Below are 13,515 nucleotides of genomic sequence, written 5' to 3'. Positions count from 1 at the left end.
TTAACAAAAGCCCTTTCATGACATCACCAAGGGCTCCAAAATAGGGAAGGCCTGGGCCCTTCTGTAGCTGTTTCCTCCTAGTGAAGCACACTTTCCATTGTAGGCTGAACTCAGCTTAATTAAAACATGGTGTCTGTGTTGGAGCACATATTTGATCTCCCTCCTGATTGGTCAAAAGTGACCCTTCCCTGGTTGTCTTTTAGAGGACGGAATTAGTTGAAATTTAATCACACAAATTGATAGAATCCCACCTCAGCCTTGACCGGAGACTCTGACCTGTGGCTCAGAGCTCAACACTGAAGATTTTCACTTTGGGCACTATCTAATAATTGGTTCTCTCTCAGGAGGTCCAGAGGGGGAGGCAATGGTTACCATTCATACTTTATCTCCTTGTTTGAATTCATTCCGCCTTATGGCTGTACACCAAGCACCAGTGCTAGGTGTGGGTGTGCAAAGGACAGGGCCTTGCCGTGCCATTAATGTTGGCGGTCCATCCTAGTGAAGAGGAGACTGGCATTCCAACCAAAGGACAGGTTACTCAGAGGCCCCAAGCCTGGGAAACTTTCAGCTGGGAGGGTTGCCGGCTCCTGCCTGGGGAGAATGGGGTGGCTGTAAAGAGGGGCTCTACTCTGGGGTCCGCAGGAGCCTGAGCGGCTGTCAGGCCGGTGGGAGTGAGATGTCAGGCAGTGGACGGAGATGGCAGGAGGCCTGGGCCGCGAGGGAAGGGACACAGGGAACCCGTGCACAGAGGTCCCCTGACGGCGCCCCCACTGCTTGTGTCTTGTAGGTCTCGGATCCGCAGAGAACTGTTCATTGAGGAGATTCAGGCCGGGAGCCAGGGCCAGGCGGGGGCCAGCGATTCGCCGTCGGCCCGCAGCGGCCGGGCCGCACCCAGCTCAGAAGGCGACAGCTGCGACGGCGTGGAGGCCAACGAGGGCCCGGGCGCCGCGGACGCCGAAGAGTCGGGCGGCCCCGCGGCCGCCGCCAAGTCTCAGGGAGGGCCGGCCGAGGCGGCCGCGGCCCCGGAGGAGCGGGAGGAGGCGCCGCGGCCGGCGGAGAAGGCAGAGCCGCCGCCCTCGGGGACCCCGGTCCCGGACGCCGCCGCCGACGAAGGCCGGCCCCGGGCGCCGCCGCCGCCACCCGAGGGTCCCGCGGACGGCCCGGGGCCCGTGCCAAACCCCGCCGCCGCCGCGCCCGCGGCCGGGGAGGACGCCGCTACCTCAGCCGCCCCGCCCGGCGAGGGCCCCTGCCGGGCCCGGGACGGCGCCGACAGGAGTTCCGCTTTGCCAAGCACCAGCGCGCCCGCGGCCGTCCGCAGACCCAGCTCGCTGCAGAGCCTCTTCGGCCTCCCGGAGGCGGCGGGCGCCAGGGACTCGCGAGACAACCCCTTGAGGAAGAAGAAGGCCGCGAACTTGAACAGCATAATCCACCGCCTGGAGAAGGCTGCCAGCCGCGAGGAGCCCATCGAATGGGAGTTCTGAGAGGGCGCCGCCCGCCCGCCCGTCGCGCCGCGCCGGGCCAAGTCTGGCCGGGCCGGGCCAAGCCTGACCGGGCCGGGCTGGGCCGAGTCGAACCGAGTCTGGCCGAGCTGGGTCGAACCGGGCCGGGCAGAGGGGCGGGCGCCGACTCAGCGGCCGGGACCGTGTTGCGCACTTAACCGCCCTGCGGGCCACAGGGCAAAATCGCCATAGGCCAAGGTGCATATAGAAAACAAAAGGAGCATTAAGCCCAATCTATGTCGTGTTTTCAAGGAAGAAAACGGAAATGTGTAGTCGAGCTTTTTTGTACCCTGAAGTGTTTTTTTTATTGCCCTAAGTGATTTCCACAGGTTCTGGAATAACTCTTACAGCTTTGCCTTGCGCCCTCCTCTTTTCGTGTGGGCTTTAAAAAAAAAAAAAATCAAACCCACATATTGAAAGGGGGCTTTTTATCTGCCATCTAATGGCTTCAGAGCGATAATACACTATTATCTTCTTAAACCAGGAAAAAAGGGGAGGGGGGGGATTTTTCAGAAAAAAAATTTAAAAAAGAAAGTTTTTGTAGCTGTTCAGTTGCCACTAAGAGATTGCACAGTCAAACCGACTCTAAACACACTAGTTTGGATTCCTAAATATTTTCAAGTAAAGAATCTTCTCCTTTGAAACTTTGAATTAAAGTAAAACACATTTACTCCACGTATTTTTTAACAAGAAAAGTCACATCAGGAAAATATCTGATTTTGTGGTAGCTGACGTAGTGTTTTCTTGTACGTGAATAGAATCCTGACATGTAGTGCACATTGATCCATAGCTTTAACTGACTCTGGGCTTTTGCTGACCAGGGTTTGTTTAATACACTCCATTCTAGGCCAAATCAGGACAAAAAGAAAAGATCCGAATCTAGGTATTTTATAATCTGCTTTTTAACCTCTAACCGCAGAGCACGCTGATCAGACCTCATATCTTGGAGGTGTAGGAGACAAGTTAGAACTGTAGCATGTACCCGTTCATTTTGTTTAATTTATGGTGTCTTATGTCTGTGTTAGTGCATCTTGCACATGTGCGAGCGTTGAAAGAAAGGAGGGAAGTGTAGGCCGCGAAGGTCGCCGCAGGCAGATCTGGGGCCCCACGGGGCCCCTCACCCCTCGTAGGCAGCAGTCTTTCCGTGACACAGAAGGCACCACACCTCACACCACTCTCCCGGGCACCTGATGGACTGAGCCCCACCAGGGGACGCCACTCCCTGGGCCTGGGCAGGGCTCATGCGTGCGCCCAAGCACGCGCATAACTCTCTCTCTGTCTCTCTATCTCTCCCTTTCTTCCCACCACAAGCACTGATGACTGTTGACGTCGTGGGAAGCCTCCTTCCTTCCCTGCAGAAGAGAGAATGTGGCAGTCTGGGCTCGGCTCCCACCCCCGTAGTCTCACACCAAAACGTTGATGCTCTTCACTTCCAGACCAGATCATTGGCCCTCCATTCATTTTGCCTCTTGGAACGTTCTTTTTATGCACAGTTTAGGGCAGTCTAAGTACAAATCAAAAGTCTAACTTGTCTCTGATTCCTCCTGTCGTCTATGTGTATATGCGTGAGAACAGAGGTGGATGAAAGTGTGCGTGTGTGCGTGTGTGCAATTTTATACGTCTGTGTATTTTCTTAAGTACCTGTGCACACATAGAGTGCATTACTGCCACCTTTTTTCAATAAGCTGTTTTATCAGTTATGGCTTCTACAAGTTTGCTAATTTAGACTCCTTTATTGCCATATCTTTAAACTAACAATAGATGATTTCGGTATATATATATATTTTTTTTTGCTTATTTATAGGTGCTGTATTTTATTATCTGATTGTTAGGAAGGGATGAAAGGGGCAAATATTCTTTAGAGAGATAGACTGCCGGCAGTATTGGGAATAATTTACAAGATGTAGTTGTCATACTGTATATTACTGATTGAAACCTTTTTGACCGTATTGTGTATCATTGAAACCTTTGTCTTAGGTCAACATCTTTGGATGACATTTTAATGGTGCATTCATTATTTCTTAAGTTTAATTAATATTACCTTTTTTTGATTTGGGGGGGTGGGAGGGAGTTCTAATTTTAAAGGTATGCTCCCGCTATTACACCTCAGTGTGCTTGTATTAATTAACTTGTAGGACTTTGACTGTAAGATGTGAAACCACATTTCTTGCATGACGTTTTAGAAATTATGTATTTCATTTACAGTCTTTTAACCTGCAACTGCAGCACTTAGTTCAAGTTTTTCACAAATTTAAGAGTCACTACACTAAAGACAATGCCTTTTCATGAAGAAGAAGTTTGCAGAAGGCTCTAGGAGGCTGGGAGGCAGGCCGTTTGTCTTTTGATGGTTTCATATCATTCTGAATTTAAAATCTGGTTCAGTGAGCAGAGAATTCAACACGGAGGAGCTTAAGGGGAAAATGGATTCCCATCTGGCTGAATCCAGGTGCGTTGAGAAGAGGGCGTTTGCATCCGTGACCCTCAGGACAGTGCGTAGCAGAGCCCCTGACAGTACTGTGGTGTCCTCTCCACAGAAACCTCAAGGAGGAATTTTGTCATCACGTGATGAGTCTCCAAATACCCAACTTTCAGTAGAACGAAAAGCAGGGCGTTAACAGGGAACGCCAGGGTAGTGTTTTCGATTTAAAGGCATGACTGTTATTTACTAAGGAGTTAAATCGAAGAAACTGATAAAAAGTATAAATCTGTCCATCCTTGTGGCCAAATAGTAACGTCTAAAACAGCCACTTTGGCTCTTCCAGGCAATTTAGTCATTTTTGTTGGTTTTGTTTCTTTTTTTAAAACTAGGTTATTGTTGATTTCCATTCTGTCTTTTTTTGCCAGACTTACATCTGGGTGCTCGATACAATCAGTTGGTTAAATTTTGCTTGCAGTTCCGTGTTTGTATTCTTTTTCTATTTATTTTTTTTTTTAATTGCGATCCTAGTCTTAGATCTCTTGTGTTTAAGCTGTCACTGTAATACTTACAAGAGCTGCCACTAAATAACAGAAACCTGGGATGGGGTGTCCCCCTCCTCTTTGTGCCCCTCAGTCTGAGTCCAAGGGTTGACCTTTCATCTTGATAAGCAATATTCAAGTGCCTTGAACAGCATCCCCTCCATGGGCTTTACCTTCCGCTGGCTGGCGTTCCAAGCAGTAGCTCCCACAGGCAGCCGACCTCTTCCTCTTTCCGCTCCATCAGTTTAAAAAGCTGATTTGTACCTCTCCCCTGGGGAACACGGTTCCGTAGAAAACACTAACACTTAATTACAAGCTCCATTATACCATTTTAAATGGCTTCTTTTTGTTAATTGGAGGCAGTGTTCATAACTTAAGGTTTTTGCCATTACTTAGCTGGCTAAGTGGAGGCTCCGCGTACAATCAGTGTTCAAGTTCAGCCTCTTGACCTTTGGTTCCTGCCCACATTCTCTTGGGTGTCTGAGGTAGAAGGGGCGTGGCTTCACTCCCATCTCCTGGCTCCCAGACAAGGCCTCTTCTCTTGAACTTCTGGATGAGTCTTGTGATTTCTGTCTAGCAGGTTGCCCTTCTTTAGGAAGGATTACCACAGCCATCTAACTCCGTCTCGGTTTTCCTCGGAGCTTACCTGCCCGAAGAACATCGCGACACAAGGTAGCTTGTGGTCAGGAGACTGCGGAGGCATCCCCAGGATCTGCCAGGATCCTGACTTGTATGACTACTCCCAAGTCATGGCCACTATGTCTAGGCCAGTAACCAAGGCAGAAAGATAAGAGTTCATGGCCTCCCTGGGACAGTTTCCCTATACTTCCAAAGCACAAATGCCTCCCTGTTCATCTGTCTTCCTCCTTTGGGCATCTTTGTGTCTCCCTAAAAGCCAGATGTGCTGGTTGGTGGTCCAGACCCAGAGTGCAGCAGAGCTTTGGGTGAAGTGTTCCTCTGTGTTCCCTCTGGCTTTGAGAGACCCTCCCCAGCTGCCCTTAGCCCCAGGAGGAAGGAGACACCCGAATGCCTCCATACCCAGGGCTGCCACAGCCCCGTGAGCAGACCAAGCAGAGGACAGGTTGTACGCAAGTTCTGGCATCTGCTACTGACCCTAAGATCGATCACCCAGCAGTCATGCCCTAAGAGGTTGGGATGAGAGTCGCGGGACAGCTCTGTCCGCAGGCAGGTGCCTTCTCGCCTGAAGTTGGCCTGGATTTCTTTGTTCTCCCTGAACTTGTGTCCTGTCATGCACGGGCGATCGTTGAACTCTGTTGACTTTCTATGCAATGTTCTTCATTCCTCTGATGGTAGGAAAACAGACCTCCCTGAAAACAGCAGAGGAGCCAGTGGGGGCAACACTCCCGTCCTTCTGGGCTGAGCACACAGTGAAACAGTGTTGGTGATTTCCTAGATCTTGAGCTGGGGGACAACAGCCTTTGCCTTAAATGCACCACAGCAGACGCCTCTTGACAGGCCTATGAAAAACTAGAGTCTGCCCTGAGCCATCCCGGGCCGCTCCCCTCTGAGGCCAGTAAGCCAGCTGCTCAGGGGAGATGGAGCCAGGCAAGGTCCTGGCGACCGTGGTGGGCGGGCAGCCACTCCCCGTCAGGCTGCAAGTTGGCTCCCTCCCTGAATGTCCTCCCTTACCCCGGTGTCATCACACTCATTTGTCCCCTTCTACCTCATTAACCACGCTCCCACTGGACCTCCCCCCACACCCCTCAGAACCTCGAGGCAAGTGGGATCTGGGAAGAGAAAACCTAGAAGTGTGGCATCCATGAGTGTAGCTCAGCCTGGTGGACAGGCAGCTTCCCTCTTGTGAGCACAACCCGGACAGACAGCTGTGCTCTGCGAGGCTCAGGGATCCTCCTCTTGGCCTCCACCTGCTCCTAACGTACTCACAGCTGTTTCCTCTGCAGGCAGGGGTGGCCTCGGGCCTCACAGGGCCTTGTCTCTGGCTCGCCTGCACGCTGCGCATTCCCGCTCAGCTGTTAAGATCTGTCAGAGCCGCTTCCCTCGCCCCAGGCTGCCCCTCCATGGCCACGTGTGGACACTTCACTTCCCCAGGATTCCCACCTGGCACTGGGGAGCTCTGTTGTCTCTGGCACCAGGAAGTTATAATCTCAGCCCTTCTGTGAGGTCTCCATGGGAAGTATCCAAGGACAGGAAAGGATTTGGCCTTCCCCAGCCCACATGCCCAGTCTTCAGGCATGTGACCCTTTCTTCCCTGAAGAATAGGCCAGTTTCTGTGTGTGCTGAAGAAAACCAGCTCCTAGGGCTGCTGGTTGGGTGTGGGTCCACCCAGTCTGGTGGCCAAAGTGCTCTCTTGGTGGGAGGAATTTGGACGCGCTTCCTGGGAAGAGCTCACATTTAGAAATCCGCCCCCCTCCCTGGTGCTGCCGTTTCTTTGCATCTTGATGGTGTTAGGGGAGCCTTTGTGAACCCCAAAGCAGAGCTCCTGCCCTAAGTGGCCAGGTGGTGGCCTGGGACTCCCAACACAGTGTGCATCTGTTTCCCTGTGCAGTGAATGTCAGTCCGACCAGTACATCTGCTCGCTAAGAGGATGGTCCAATTTGACAATGTTACTCCCATTCGGATTCTGTACTGCCTTTTGGTAGATGAAAACTACCAGGAAAAGAAGGGAAGGGAAGTTCCCAGTTAAAGTTCCCAAAAGATCGAGGCTGTGAGACGCATAGAGGTGTACAGAAAGCTGAGGCCAGAACGCTCTGGTGGTGGGGCGTGCAGATGGAGGCAGCAGAGGAGGGGGTGTAGGGAGCGAGGAGCTGAGCATACAATGAGCCCCACCCCAGAGCCTGCCCTTCCCCAGCAGCCTGGGAGCCTCATCCTTGGTCAGGGAAGAGGATGGAAATGTAGCTTCCCCACCCCCGCCCTGCCCCGCCCCACCATTGGTCTGTGATGGGAACTGTCCCTGCCTGCCCAGGCCTTGCCACCGCCCTTCCAACGCCACCTCCCCTCCAAAGAGACTGTGTCCCTGCCGTCAGTGGCATACTCCCCATTTTCATTTTTGGATGAAGTGACATTTAGCTTTAACGAGACATTTCCAAAGCGCTTAGTCTCCTCCAAAATGCTAACTTTAAAAGTTGGGCATCGTAGGTGAAGAACCTTTTAAAAAAAAAAGGCTAGTGAAAGACATTAGGCTAGGCATAAATGTGCACTTCCCCATCCTTGCTATTAAACATTTAGAATACCTTTGAGTTGCTTTTCATGGATCATTATAGCTTATCCAATAATGTAAAGAAGTCTGTGTTACTGTAATTCCTGTAGTGTTTAGGCTCTCATTTCTACCACAAAATATGCTGTACGCTATGTATCAAGCTTTCTGTGAACAGAAAGGAAAGGTGCCTTATATTCCAAAGTCGTGGCTACACCCCTGTGGACAGTAATCAGAAGCACAGTATATACAGAAGCATTGGGACTTCCGTGGGTAAAACCAGATACCAGTCAGCAAGACGGATTGAAGTGGCACGGGGCTCCTTTGTTTTCTGGTTCCCTTTTTTCCCCCCTCCGTTTTTCATTTCCTTTTTTTTCTTTCTTTCTTTTTTATGTTCTCATAGCTTGCTTTAAACAGAAAGCACTTAAATAGATGACTATGTGTAAAAAGCTCTGTGCAATAGAAATCATTTCCCTTCATTTTTAAGAGAGAACGTATTGCACACCAAATGAACTCAAAGTAAGCTTTAGACCAGGACGATTCAGGTTGTGGAGGAGCAGGACGAGTGTGTTCACTGTAGTTCCGTTTTGTTTGGGAACTGAAGGGAAAACGGGCCTCCCCAGCACTGCCTCCCTGCCCCTGCCCCGCAACCCCGTCTCAACCTGCCTCTTGCTGCCCACCATGCTAGTCACGCAGGGCCCACGGGCACCCACCAGAACCTCTGGCTGGGGCAGCAGGGCAGGTGGAGCGGGCTGCGACTCGGCGGCTGAGAACCCTCCCCAGTGAGCGTGTGACCACAGGCGTCCCTCCCAGCACTTCACCTTTTTCTTGTTGAGATGGATCGACTGCTACTGACACCCCCCCCACCTCCCCACAGCGTGCGTGAGGATAATTATAAAAGGATATTTCCTTGAGAAAAAAAAATTGTTTAAAAAATATTTCTATTCTCTTCTATTTATTATTAGGTTAATCCTTTAAGTACTTATCAGGAGTGTATTGTTATTTTGTGTCGTTGTTGTTACCATAAATGCTTCTGACTCTCACTCCAGCCTTTGCTGTCTTCTGCCTCCCTCCCTCTCCTGCCCCCAGAGACCCAAAGGGTCTTGGGGATGTGATCGGAGGGCAGAGGGGGGTTTCTCTGAATCAGCTGTCTCTCTCCAGAGTAGCCGCTCAAAAACTGGTGGTCTCCATCACGTCCCACTTTTCAAAACGAGAGAGTTGATGAACAAAACAATCTCCCAATGTTAAGGAAGCGCCGGGGTTTGAAGTTTGCTCGTGTGAGGAGCTGTAGAGGAGACTTAGAAAAAGCAAAGCTTGGTTCCCCCAAAGCCTCCTAGAGCCTCCGGTCAGACTTCTGGGTTCATGACAGTTCAGAAGCCCCGGGGCAGGGCGGGCGCGGAGGCCTGGTCGAGCCTGAGTTCGGGTGAGAGAGGTCTCTGGCAAGGCTCACTGGGCTGACAAGTTTCCGTTGGCTTTTGTTACAGTTGTTGTTTTCCTTGCCTACAAAGTTGGTCAAAACCATCTTGCGGAGCAACCGTGTTTTTCTGTCCAGCTGTGGCTTAAGGACCCACTCTGGGGGAGCCGGGGTTGGGGGGAGCCCCTTCCCCCCTTCCTGTGGTTAAGCGCAGAGGAAGCATGGGCCAGGGGCACAGCTTTCCGTGGCTAGAAGCACAGCCAGCAAGACACCCAGTGGCTTGCTCCTTGGGTATCGGGGTGGTGGAGGCTGAGGCTGGGTGCTGCCCGCCGCCCCGAGGTGGGGCTCCCAGAGGGTCGGCAGGCTCTCCGTGTCACCCACGGCTTTTCCCCCCTCTGACATCGTCTGGGGTCCTGATTCTGTCCTCGTCTCTTTGAAAGCCCTCTGATGAAACAACGGCCCCATCCCTCCCCTACAAGGGTTTCCATTTCCCCCAAGTCGTCTATGCATTTCTCTCTCACCGTTTTCTGCCTCATTCCTAGAGAAAACGGGCATCTCATGTTCCACCCTCTGAGACCCACCCCCCCTTTCAGAAAATGCTGTGCATTTTGGAGACGTGAGGATTTCGTCCAAAGTTCTGAAAGCATTTGCGGAGAGCTCGTTAGAAAATAAAAATGGGAAAAAGCAAAACGAAAAGGCGGTGTCCCCCCACGTCCCTTTCCACTGAGTAAGACCTAGCTCTTTGCGATTGTGCAATAAACTACTTGCCGTGAGAGCAGGTGGCCACGCTCCTGCCCAGACTACTAACTGACACAGCACAGGACGGCGGGCTGCGCGGGGGCCTCTCCCAGACGCCTCCCAGTGAGCTCAGCTCCCCCCACCACCACCACCAGCACCGTGTCTTGCGGTGTCTTACATTTTAGCAGTATTTTATATTTTCTGTAACGCACTAAGTCTTAGGTGTTTTTAGAGCTCATTTGTTCATACTCAAAATCAGACTTTTTTTTTTTTTTTAATCCTCACAATGACCCAATTGACCAAAAAAAAAAAAAAAGCATCATTTTTGTACAAATAGCTTCGAGAAAAGCCTCTGTTGTGTTGCTGTGACCCATCTCCGGTAACATTTTGTTTCTTGCTATTTGTTCTCGGCACGAGAAGTCAGAAGTTGATCCGCCTGGCATGGGGTGGGGGAGCACCCGTCGTCCCTTCTGTCCTTGGTTAGCCATACGATGTTTGTTCTCAGCACTGCACCACGGTCCCTATACGATATGGAGAAGCAATATCACTGTATGAAACTCACACCATGTATTATTATTATTCACTAGCACCCTAGGTGTGATAATTGAAGTAAATATCTTTTATACAAACACAAGAACGTGTGGGTTGTTTTTATTCAAAGGGCTCTGGCCTGAGGAGGAGCAGCAAACACTTTCCATTCTGGGTCCAAAGGGCACCTCGAGCACTGCCTTCCTCCCGCGCTTCCTCGGGCGTGTGGCGTCGCAGAAACCTGGGTTGGGTGCGAGCGGGGGACCTGCGGGCCAGCCGGCCCCGCTGCCCACAGGTCTCCCTCTGGGTGCACGTGAGGCCCTGCGTCCCCGCTGGCTTCTTGGCGCCTGCGGAGTCCGGGCCCTCCCAGCACCGGCTTCCTCGTCTGTGAAACAGGGCTGCCACCACGTGTCTCACAGGCTTGTGGAGACCAGGAAGGGTGGCCGACCACGCCGGGTCTGGCAAGGGCTGACTGATGGCAGCAGCCTGCGCCCAGCCAGCCGCCCAGCCTCAGCCTGCAGGTCTGAGGGGTGTGGGGGGTCTCTCGCTTTGTTCCCTAACCCCTGTGATGTGGAGAAGGATGAGCTCAGGGCACCTGTGAGTGCTGGCAAGTGAGGGAGAGGAGGAAGGAGGGAATGGCGTCTCATGGGCTTCTGGAAGGATCAGGCTCCTGAGAAAGGGCCTCTCCAGCCAGCGCTCGGGGCTGGAGGCGGGAGAGCCCTGCAGAGTCCGCTGCCAGGTGGTCCACAGGCTTGTGACCAAGGACGTTTCTCGTCTCGGGATCTAGAGGGTTGGAAGAGAACCGCCATCCTCCCCGACCTGTGACTGGTGGGTGGGGCAGGAGTGTATTTGTTGATTGTGCCTTGATCTGTGCATTTCAGAATGTGAAGTTCCCACTGATGATACAGAAGCGTGAGCTAAACGAGACTCAGTGCACCCTCCACAGGAGACCCCAGAGCAGGGAAAGCCTCCCACCAGAGTTGAGCCCTCCTGAGCCTATCTCCTCCATCACCCGGATGTGGAAGTGTCCAGAGCTGCCCCCAAATGTCTGCCCATCTCCCGCCACGGGAGAAATTACGTAAAACCAGTAAGGCTCTCCCAGTTTGGCACTGAAAAAACCTAACTGCAATCATTTTTTGTTTGCTAGTTTAGGTACACTCCTACTTTTAAAAAATCCTTTAAATTAAGATATAAAATGTTTTTTAAAAAAAAGAAAGAAAAGCACTTAACACAAAGTCTTTTTACCCAGAAGCTCTCCCTGCTCTTGCAGTGAGATTTAATTAAGCAGAACTGCAATTGCACGTGGTTTTGTAGCGCCAACTCCTGTCTTGGTGAACAGCCAGCACCAGAGGCAGAGAAACAAGCAGGATGTGCCGACCGCAGTCGGGCGCTGTCCCCACGCAAGCAGTGTTCAGCCTCCCTGTGCACAACTTTTCTCCTTTCTCTCTGGTTAAGTGGATCTGAACAAAACTGTACCTTATTTGATGCACTGGGGAATGGCAGGTTTATACCGCGTAGGTGACATGGTGATATTATTAACATGAGTGACTCATCCACAGCTTGTGTTTTAAAGGGCTTTCATGTGGCAGCCTTGGGGTGTGTTGCTACCTCTTCCACGGCCCTATTTGTTGGCTTTGCGGGGGGCGGGGGGGCATGCATTTTGTGGGTCCGCACGTGGGGAACCAGGGTAAGAACACAGAAGACTGGGGAGAACTGTTGTGACGTCGGTGGGGACTTGCAAAAGGGCTAGCAGATTCCAGCCTGGTGTGGCCTTGAAGTGGGAGGAGGCGTTTGTGATGGACAGGCAGCGAGGATACCCAAATGGAGGGGCAGCACGTGCCCAGAAGCAGGGCGACGATGTGGCGGGTCAGTGGAGCAGGAAGCCGCGGTGCTGGGGTAGGGTGTAAGTGAGGGAAGGCATTTGGAGTGGGGATGACCATACTGTTGGTAAAAACAAAGCCAGGTGTGGAGGTGACGTCTCACCAGGTGATGCTTTTTCTGTGAATAACACCAAGAAGAAATTCAGATGTCGCTGAGAGTGTCTCCAACCATGCTGGGAGTGACAGGGCCCCAGCCGGGGAGGAAGTACCCCCGCCCCCCTGGAGGCTACCAGCAAGTACACACCCACTGGTGAGGGTGTAGGGTCGCCCTGGGGCTCCGCTCTGGCAGATCTTCAGGCAGGCCCAATGCCAGGGCACAGCCTGGAGGGGCCCGGGTGAGGCCTGAGACTGAACCAGGCGGTGGGTCCAGCCGAGGCCAGCTGACCCAGCCAGGCTCCTGCTGCCTCTGCCCCCTGGGAGACCCTGCAGCCTGAGGACCCCTGTGTAGGCTCCCACCGAGTCCTCTAGGGAGGCCACAGTGCTTCTCCACCAGGCCGGGTCCTCCAGCTGATAGCACACTGAGGGCTCACCATGGGCCACTGCTCTGGGCGCTGGGGGTACAGCCAGGGACAGACAAGAAGCTGAACTTCCAGTGAGGGAGGAAGACAACAGAAATAATAAATGAATCACTCGGCCACTTAGACGGTGATCAGTGTTATGGGAAAGAAACACGGCAAGGGGACAGGAAGGACACGTGGAGGGGTTAAAGTTGTAAATAGGTAGTCAAGGACTTCCCAGGGCTTCCCAGGTGATGCTAGTGGTAAAGAACCCACATGCCAATGCAGGTAGACATAAGAGACGTGGGTTTGATCCCTGGGGTGGGAAGATCCCGTAGAGGAGGGCATGGCAACCCACTCCAGTATTCTTGCCTGGAGAATCCCATGGATTCTGGTGGGCTACAGTCCACAGGGTTGCAGAGTCAGACACAACTAACTCGACTACACACACACACACACACACACACACAGGGACTTCCCTGGTGGTCCAGTGGCTCAGAATCCGTGACCAACCCCGATGCAGGGGACCTGGGTTCAATCCCTGGTCAGGGAACTAGATCTCGTGTGCCACAACTCAGAATTTGCCTGCTGCATCTAAGACCCAGTGCAGTCAAATAAACAAATAATTGTTTAAAAAATAAATAGGCAGTCAGGATAGGCCTCACTAAGAAGGTAACATGTAGACAGTCTTGATAGAGGCAAGGGGATGAACCATGCAGATGCCCAAGGAAAGAACATTTCAGGCAGAGGGGGCGGCAAGTGCAAAGGTCCTGTGCACAGAACGTGCCTGGAAACCAGTACAGCTGGAGCAGCGTGACCACCAGGA

The 13,515-nt window shown here is 52.3% G+C and overlaps 1 protein-coding gene across 10 annotated transcripts in view; it reads left to right on the top strand.

Moving 5' to 3' along the window:
* The window catches only part of CUX1 (cut like homeobox 1), a 349,533-nt gene that overhangs the window by 322,761 nt on the left and 13,257 nt on the right, over positions 1–13,515 (top strand). For 6 of the 10 annotated variants that reach the window (XM_061402008.1, XM_061402007.1, XM_061402003.1 and 3 more), the window contains one exon: positions 788–10,421. The exons of the other annotated variants lie outside the window; for them this stretch is intronic. In XM_061402008.1, coding sequence (XP_061257992.1) covers positions 788–1,481 — 694 coding nt within the window. In that variant the 3' untranslated portion in view covers positions 1,482–10,421. Of the gene's footprint in view, positions 1–787; positions 10,422–13,515 lie in introns of those variants that run through there. 10 annotated transcript variants of the gene reach the window in all.

This window comes from Bos javanicus, chromosome 25 (genome assembly GCF_032452875.1).
Source record: "Bos javanicus breed banteng chromosome 25, ARS-OSU_banteng_1.0, whole genome shotgun sequence".
In the NCBI taxonomy this organism is placed as follows: domain Eukaryota; kingdom Metazoa; phylum Chordata; class Mammalia; order Artiodactyla; family Bovidae; genus Bos; species Bos javanicus.
The sequence above is the reverse complement of the archived record's forward strand: the minus strand, read 5'-3'. Positions and strand labels throughout refer to the sequence as shown.